At 42.6% G+C, this 9,460-nt stretch overlaps 1 protein-coding gene across 1 annotated transcript in view; it reads left to right on the top strand.

Annotated features, from left to right (window-relative positions):
• Positions 1-4,848, top strand: part of LOC117379338 (NACHT, LRR and PYD domains-containing protein 1a allele 5-like) — a 186,619-nt gene extending 181,771 nt beyond the window's left edge. The window contains exon 14 of the mRNA XM_055225595.1: positions 4,271-4,848. Within this exon, the coding sequence (XP_055081570.1) occupies positions 4,271-4,848 (578 nt within the window). The remainder of the gene's footprint in view (positions 1-4,270) is intronic.
• The last annotated feature ends 4,612 nt before the right edge of the window (positions 4,849-9,460 follow it).

Here is a 9,460-nt window from a genome sequence, read left to right as displayed (position 1 = left end):
AATACATTGCGTCAATGGGAGACGTCCCGACGTCAACTTTGGCATACAGCCACGAAATTCGGTACACGCATTCTTCAAGTGATGCCAAACAAAAAAGATTATTATGGCCACGCCCTCGGACGCACCGGAAGTCGGCCATCTTGGATTGAAAATTCCAAAATGCCGAGTCAGCGTTTTCGCTGACCTCGCATTTTTGTCAACTCCTCTGAAGGCGCTTCACCAGCTGGGCTGAAAATCACTGTACATCATCTAGACAAGTGGGGCATCAAAAGTTATCCAATTCATGATGATGCCTTTTACGGTGTCCGTGCGGCGTAGCCGCAAAATTCCATCGGAATTTTTGCAATTTTCAAAAGGCAAAATTTGCTCCCGTTTGCGCATGCAAAGTCCGATTTTGCTCAAATTCGAATCAGTTGTAAAACTTTCGGGCCTAAAGCTACTCATTATCACAGAAAGTAAATTGGCGCGATAGCGCCCCCTACAGAACATCTAATACATTTGTATGGAGGACCGAAAATTTAGTTTTCCCAAATGTTACCAAATTTGACACAAAATTCCATTGGGTTATCCCAATCAATAAAGTCAATCAGACCTATGTCGTCTTTTGCACCGTGTTGCCATGGCGATGCGCCAAACTGCCAATGTTATCCTAATGGGACACCTCCCAATTTTTCCCATTCATGGGAAAAATATTACTTTCATGGAATAATGTGAAATTTGGCACCATGACTCTTCATGTCATCCTCATCAAAAAAGTCAATCAGACCCAAGTCATATTTTTCACTGGGTTGCCATGGCGATGCGCGAGAGCGCCCATGTTATCCTAATGGGAAAAATTTCAAAATTTCATGCATTTCAAAGTCTTATAACGACATATTACCGTCAACGACGAACATAAAATTTGGCACAGTGATTCTTCAGGTCGTCCCCGACAAAAAAGTCCGGGGGGCCAAGTTTGTATTTTACACGGTGTTGCCATGGCGATGCCTGCAAAACCCATGTTTTTGCGTTTTGTGCATCAGCACTTCATATGTGTTTTGACTTGTTTGGTGACAAGTGCAGCCCAAAGCCGCAATAAAAAAGGGACAAGTGGCGCGTTAGCGCCACCCACAGGGAGTGCAGTGCCGGCCTAGTGCGAAGCACGGCCCGCGAGGGCCGTTCGATGCCGCTTGCGGCTTTAATTTCTTCTTTCTTCTGCTCTTTGAGCAGGAATTTGACCCCCTGAACATATTCGAAAACTCACCAAATTTTGCCCAAAATTCAGGTCTGCCGAAAAATTTATTTTTTTATGTGGTGCATCATAGGGCATAAAAAAATGGCGCGACAGCGCCCCCTGCAAAAGTAAAAATACATTGCGTCAATGGGAGACGTCCCGACGTCAAGTTTGGCGTAGAGCCACGAAATTTGGTACACGCATTCTTCAAGTGATGCCAAATAAAAAAGATTATTATGGCCACGCCCCCTGACGCACAGGAAGTCGGCCATCTTGGATTGAAAATTCCAAAATGCCGAGTCAGCATTTTCGCTGACCTCGCATTTTCGTCAACTCCTCTGAAGGCGCTTCACCTGCAGGGCTGAAATTCACTGTACATCATCTAGACAAGTGGGGCATCTAAAGTTATCCAATTTATGATGATCCCTTTTACGGTTTCCGTGCGGCGAAGCCGCAAATTTCCATCGGAAATTTTGCAATTTTCAAAAGTCAAAATTTGCTCCCGTTTGCGCATGCAAAGTCCGATTTTGCTCAAATTCGAATCAGTTGTACAACTTTCCGGCCTAATTCTAATGTTTGTGAAAGAAATCAATTTGGCGCGACAGCGCCCCCTACAGAATAACAAATAAATTTGTATGGAAGGCTGAAAATTTAGTTTTTCCAAATGTTACCAAATTTGACACAAAATTCCATTGGGTCATCCCAATCAATAAAGTCAATCAGACCTATGTTGTCTTTTGCACCATGTTGCCATGGCGATGCGCCAAACTGCCAATGTTATCCTAATGGGAAACCTCCCAATTTTTCCCATTCATGGGAAAAATATTAGTTTGATGGAATAATGTGAAATTTGGCACCATGACTCTTCATGTCATCCTGATCAAAAAAGTCAATCAGACCCAAGTCATATTTTTCACTGGGTTGCCATGGTGATGCGCGAAATTGCCCATGTTATCCTAATGGGAAAATTTCCACATTTTCGTACATTTCAAAGTCTTATAACGACATATTACCGTCAACGACGAACACAAAATTTGGCACAGTGATTCTTGAGGTCGTCCCCAACAAAAAAGTCCAGGGGGCCAAGTTTGTCTTTTGCACGGTGTTGCCATGGCGATGCCTGGAAAACCCATGTTTTTGCATTTTGTGCATCAGCACTTCACATGTGTTTTGACTTGTTTGGTGACAAGTGCAGCCCAAAGCCGCAATAAAAAAGGGACAAGTGGCGCGTCAGCGCCACCCACAGGGAGTGCCGGGTCGGCCGAGTGCGAAGCACGGCCCGCGAGGGCCGTTCGATGCCGCTTGCGGCTTTAATATTATTATTTTTATTTCTTCTTCTGCTCTTTGAGCAGTAATTTGACCCCCTGAACATTTTCAAAAACTCACCAAATTTTGCCCATTATTCAGGTCTGGTGAAAAATTTATTTTTTTATGTGGTGCGTCATTGGGCATAAAAAAATGGCGCGACAGCGCCCCCTGCAAAAGTCAAATTTTTGACGTCAATGGGAGATGTCAACATCAACTTTTTCACACAGCCACCAAATTCGGTACATGCATTCATCAAGTGATGCCAAACAAAAAAGATTATTATGGCCACGCCCTCTGACGCACCGGAAGTCGGCCATCTTGGATTGAAAATTCCAAAATGCCGAGTCAGCGTTTTCGCTGACCTCGCATTTTCGTCAACTCCTCTGAAGGCGCTTCACCTGCAGGGCTGAAATTTACTGTACATCATCTAGACAAGTGGGGCATCAAAAGTTATCCAATTCATGATGATGCCTATCACGGCTTCCGTGCGGCGAAGCCGCAAAATTCCATCGGAATTTTTGCAATTTTCAAATTTCAAAATTTGCTCCCGTTTGCGCATGCAAAGTCCGATTTGGCTCAAATTCGAATCAGTTGTAAACCTTTTGGGCCTAAAGCTACTCATTGTGATAGAAACTAAATTGGCGCAATAGCGCCCCCTACGGAACATCTAATAAATTTGTATGGAAGGCCGAAAATTTACTTTTCCCAAATGTTACCAAATTTGACACAAAATTCCATTGGGTCATCCCAATCAATAAAGTCAATCAGACCTATGTCGTCTTTTGCACCGTGTTGCCATGGCGATGCGCCAAACTGCCAATGTTATCCTAATGGGAAACCTCACAATTTTTCCCATTCATGGGAAAAATATTAGTTTCATGGAATAATGTGAAATTTGGCACCATGACTCCTCATGTCATCCTGATCAAAAAAGTCAATCAGACCCTTGTCATATTTTTCACTGGGTTGCCATGGCGATGCGCGAAAGCGCCCATGTTATCCTAATGGGAAAATTTCCAAATTTTCGTACATTTCAAAGTCTTATAACGACTTATTACCGTCAACGACGGACATAAAATTTTGCACAGTGATTCTTCAGGTCGTCCCCGACAAAAAAGTCCAACGGGCCAAAATTGTATTTTGCACGGTGTTGCCATGGCGATGCCTGCAAAACCCATGTTTTTGCATTTTGTGCATCAGCACTTCCCATGTGTTTTGACTTGTTTGGTGACAAGTGCAGCCCAAAGCCGCAATAAAAAAGGGACAAGTGGCGCGTTAGCGCCACCCACAGGGAGTGCCGGGTCGGCCGAGTGCGAAGCACGGCCCGCGAGGGCCGTTCGATGCCGCTTGCGGCTTTAATTATTATTATTATTATTATTATTATTATTATTATTATTATTATTATTATTATTATTATTATTATTATTATTTAAATATCTTCAAATCCATTTTTGCTGTTGCTTCAGTCTCAGATCAGATAATCCTTTATTGTCTTGGGGTTTTATTTAAAGTTTTGTGTCTGACTTGTGGCCAGGAAGAGAAACTATGGTAGAAATAAAAATGCAATGAGACAAAAGTGGTGCAGTAAAAACATCAGTTAAACACTGAGCAAATCTGTCAATCAAACCTGCAGGAGTGAACTCAGGGAATAATTCACCTGATTGGTCTGTTATTAATGTTCAGATCAGGGCCACTGTAGACACGTTCACACATGAACATTCTCCTCACGTTCAGATGTTTGTGTTTCAGACTCCTGTGAGTTCTCTCTGGACCCAAACTCAGCTCACAGACGTCTCCTTCTGTCTGAGGACAATCGGACTGTGACACGTGTGAAGGAGGATCAGAAGTATCCACATCATCAGGACAGATTCACTGACAATCCTCAGGTCCTGAGCTCCACTGGCCTGAGGGGGCGCTGTTACTGGGAGATGAAGTGGAGAGGGGAGTGGGTTTGTGTAGCAGTGAGTTACAGAGGGATCAGACGGACAGAAGAGGAGTGTCTGTTTGGACACAACGATCTGTCCTGGAGTCTGGAGATCGACAGAGGAGTGTGTTTTACCCGTCACAACAAAGAGAAAAGAAGAGCCTGTGATTGTCTCACCTCCTCAGGGGGCGTAATCTCAGGCAAAGCGGGCGTGTCATTGGGCAGAGTGGGCGTGTTCCTGGACTCTGAGGCTGGAGCTCTGTCCTTCTATCAGGTCTTCTCTGATGGACGACTGTCCCACATCTGGACCTTCTCCTCGTCCTTCTCTGAGCCTCTGTTTCCAGGGTTTGGTCTGTTCACTGAAGGTTCCTCTGTGTCTGTGGTGAACCTGAGCAGGACCTGAGCAGGACCTGAGCAGGACCTGAGCAGGACCTGAGCAGGACCTGAACAGGACCTGAGCAGGACCCTCACCCCCTGACCACAGAGTGACCAGTCAGAGCGACGGCCGAGCGTCCAGTCTCCTTCAGACGGGTCAGGGTCAGGACAGTGGACAGAGTCACTGATGGACACTGACAAACTGGAGGTTTCCCTGGACGTGGCTGTGGTCAGTGTCAGAGCGACACTGACCTCCACACACACTGTTTACATATGTACACCACCTCCATCACCTCCTCCACACTGTTTACACTGTTTACTGTAAAAACTAAAGAGCAGAGGTCCCAGTATGGACCCCTGAGGCACTCCCATAGATGTGTCTTTAAAGGGTTTAAATCAAAGTGCAGTAAAATGTTGTGCCACATCCTTCTCCAGCCCTTTAGAGGCAGCTGGGACGAGGCTTCAGGGACAAACCCACATCCTGTTTGTCACTCCATTTAAAAATAGAGCTGACGATGGTTTAGAGCTTTAGGAAACTCACCTTCATAGATATTTGTATTTATCACAGCATCTGATGAGCTGGAAAGTGACTCTATTTATTTATTTTAATATATCAAGTCCATAAATGTCCTTTGATTTTGACCCAAACTTGATTTCATTTGTTGGGCGTCGGGTTAAATGTGGTTGATAACTCATTGGAATAGAGAGATAGTTTGAAAGTTCTGAGTCAGTTTATGCACTGAATTTAAAATATATCCACTAAAATGTACTTCTATTGCTAAAGCCTCATCAGTAACATTTCCATTCATTTACAGATTGATATCATCAGTTTTTTTCCCAATAGTTTGTCAATAGTTTTCCACATGATTTTACTTTTACCGTTTTTGGGGTGGGTCTTGTTTCTCATGTTTCCCGTGGATACTCTTATGATCAAGTATCTCTAGGGTCACTGCTGCTGAAGTGGATATCAACTTTATACTATTTTTCCCACATCCTGTTCATGTAACTCCTCTGACTCGGGTCACTGGACTTGTATCATTCCATCAGAGCCTTGTTCTCAGATCTCGTCCATCTCCGTTTGATTCCAGTAGCCCATTCCTCATCAAGATGCTCTGGTTCCCCAACGCCTTACACAGAACTTGTTTGGTGATGTCTCAACCGGCATCTCGTAAGTTTCAATCACCAGCAGGGGGCAGAGCAGGGTGAGGTGTAACACACCTGCTGCCACAGTTTGGATGAGTTTACAGACACTGTGACGTCACACATTCAGTTCTGTGAGGACAGCATCATCCATCATGTACCAGGGCAACTTTTAACATTGACAAACCCTGAGGTCTGAGGAGGGAAAAGGAGATGGTTTACAGGGCAGAAGATCGTGAAGGCTACAGGTGTAGCAAGTATTTTAAAGCTAAGTATAATACACAACTGTCGGAAAGAACAAACAATCAGACAAACTGAAAGACTGAGCTCAAATACAACAATAAAAGAAACAAACACTGAAGCTGGAACAAGTCCAGATACTTTATACCCTGCACTGAAAGGGCCTCTGACTTTTATACAGTGTGTTTTGTTCACTCACATAAGGACAGTCCCACTGAACCACAGAGTCCAGAGGATTGTACAGGACACCACCCTGACCACACACTGTGTCTCCTGCTGCCATCAGGGGGCGCTACTGTCCTCCAGGACTAAAGCTGAGAGGAAGAGGAGGAGCTTGTTCTACTGTTAAACCAGGCTCAGCCCTAACACTCTCCTCCTCTGTGTATTTAAAGTGTTTGATGTGTTGCTAAAAGGCACATCATCACTACACACACGTCTGAAGCAGAGTGGATCTGACAAAGCTTCATGTGATTGTTTCAAAAATTATGTTTCAAACTGAACTCAGGCTGAAGCCGATGGTTTTAAATCAGATTTTATAACTTTAAGTAAAGGGGTGCCCCAAGGATCAGTTTTGGGCCCCCTACTTCTTAAAAGATGCTAGTGCTCCCTCTGCTGGTCAAGTGCTTTTAAAACTGTAACAAGATTTTAATGAAATAAAAAATTCCATCATGAATCTTAAAACTCCCAGAATGCCTCACCTGTTTGTTCATCATTGATACAGAACATTTAACACCAGATCACATGACTGTTTAAGTCTAAGAATGAGCTGCACCAGAACTGAGACGGGAAAGAGGATTTTAGCTGTGTTTCTAAATAAAAATGGAATATACTTCAACAAAAAGCAAAACTAGAGATGTTGGTGACACAATCTCAATTTAATTATCTGGTACAAACTTTATACACTCACCTGCTCCTTGTTATGTCTTTGTTTACCTTAAATCTTTACTTGTTTTGTTATGGATCTTTTTGACCTAATCTTTTTAACAGCATCTTATTATTCATGAGTGTTTCTCTTGTTTGTGCGTCCAACCCCTTTGTCTCAACTAAACAGTTTGATTGTGATGGTATAAATACACTGTGTGTATTTTCTTTATCAGCTGAGGGTTAGATGACTCTTTCAGGGAGAACAGCTCTTTGACGATTGTGCACAATTAAAACCAGACTTTTTGATTTAAGAAAACCTCTTTTGATTTAATATTTTGTGTTTTAACGATTAGAAATTCCACAACAGTCTCATGGTGTTTTTCATTTTTGTTCTTTCCATTTTATGATTTCATCTCGTTGAGACTCCATTTTGTTGATGTTGTGCAACAGTTTTGATATGATTCATTTATGTGAGTGTTGTAAAGGTGAACTTTGAACCTTTATTTGCTCCAATAAAAAGTATTTATTTACAGTCTCAGGCTCTCTCTCTCTCTCTCTCTCTCTCTCTCCCTCCCTGTCTCTCTCTCTCTCTCTGTCTGTTTCTCTCGTTCGTGCTCGTTGGACTAAATCGTGTGTTGGATAAATCGTTTGTAGACTTTTGCAGACGTTCCATCAGAGGTGAGTGACAGACCTGCAGCTGTAGGACACATGGACAGGGCCTTTATAACCTCTTCACTCCTTCACTGGTTTGACTCTATCCTTAATCCTGTCTTTTATTCACGTGTGCTGAAGTTTAGAGAAGCATTTTGGACTTTATGTAAGAACTCCAGAGCATTGTTCAGTACATCTTCTATATTTGTCATTAACACAGGAGCCCTCTGTGGTATTAGTGTTAAGAACCAACACAGCAACAAAAAAGTCCAGTCCAGTCCAGTCTGACCAGTCCAGGGGTTTAGTTATAAAAATGACTTAAATAAAGTTCATAGCAGAAACTCTGATGTTTCTGTGGCCTCATAGAGTTAGAACATTTAAAAAATTCCCTAAAAACTGTCCTCTCTTTGTAAAACGACACATTTTCACATGAACTGTTCCTGGAGTCTTATTTGTTTTGTCTGAGCCTGTGTCACCAGAGCAGCTTCTGCTTTTTAAACCTGGAGGAGATGCATCCATAATGTCCACAGGCTCCACCCTCGTCTGTGGTGGGACAAACTACTGCTCCTATTCTTGGACTTCTCCTCAGCTTTTAATACCATCCAGCCACACCTTTTAATTGATAAACTTGTTTCAAATTTTAATTTGGATTTTAACATGGTGGGCTGGATTTTGGACATCTTAATTGGGAGATCACAGAGGGTAAAGGTGAATGGGTGCCTCTCTGATGTCTTAAATTCTTCTACAGGATCTCCTCAGGGTTGTGTGCTCTCACCACTTTTATATATTTTGTATACAAATGACTGTCACAGTAATTATGTAAATCGACATATATTGAAATTTGCAGACGACTCTGTCATCATCAGTCTTTTACATGGCGACGAAAAGGACCATGGCCCAGTTGTTGAGGACATGGTACAGTGGTGTGACAACTCTTTTTTAAAACTAAATGTCAGTAAGACTAAAGATATGTCTATTGACTTTAACAGACAGGTCACAACTCCCAGAGCGACTGTTATCAAAGGTCAAGAGGTAGAGCTAGGGGAAAATTATAAGTACCTGGGAACCTTGATTTACCACAAACTGAACTTTAATGATAACACAGACATGCTGTGCACGAGAGGTCAGAGCATCTGTTCTGCCTCAGAAAACTGTCGTACTTCCAGGTGGACAGGACTTTGATGACTTTGTTCTATAAATCTTGTGTTGAGTCTGTTTTAACTTTCTCTATGTTGTGTTGGTATGGGAATCTGAATATCAAAGCTAAAAAATCACTCAGTAGAATTGTACATTTGAGTGAGAAAATCTTGGGGGCCCAGCAGACTTCTCTGTCTGAGCTTTTCTCCAGACAGGTGAAAAGGCTCTGAGCATCTTGTCTGATGATGCTCATCCTCTTCATGATGAGTTTAGTTTTCTTCCTTCTGGCTCTAGGCTCAGGTTTCCTTCAGTGAGGAGTAATAGGTACAAGAACTCTTTTATTCCTGCGGCCATTTTGCTTTTAAATGCTGTTCAGGGTAGAAACCCATTTTAATCTTACTTACCGCTGTGTATTTTTCCTGTTCTGTGGATGGACAAATATGTACTGGTTTTTCTTGTGTCCTTTCAATGTTTTTATATGTGTTTGTCTTTTTTGTTTTTCTCTCTATTGTAAAACTAATTGCCCCATGGGGGACACAAATAAAGTGAAGTTGAAGTTTATACAGGACCTCCTGTGTGGACCTCCTGTGTGGACCTCCTGTGTGGAC

The sequence above is a fragment of the Periophthalmus magnuspinnatus genome, chromosome 12 (assembly GCF_009829125.3).
Source record: "Periophthalmus magnuspinnatus isolate fPerMag1 chromosome 12, fPerMag1.2.pri, whole genome shotgun sequence".
NCBI lineage: Eukaryota > Metazoa > Chordata > Actinopteri > Gobiiformes > Gobiidae > Periophthalmus > Periophthalmus magnuspinnatus.
This window is presented reverse-complemented; position numbering and strand designations above follow the sequence as displayed.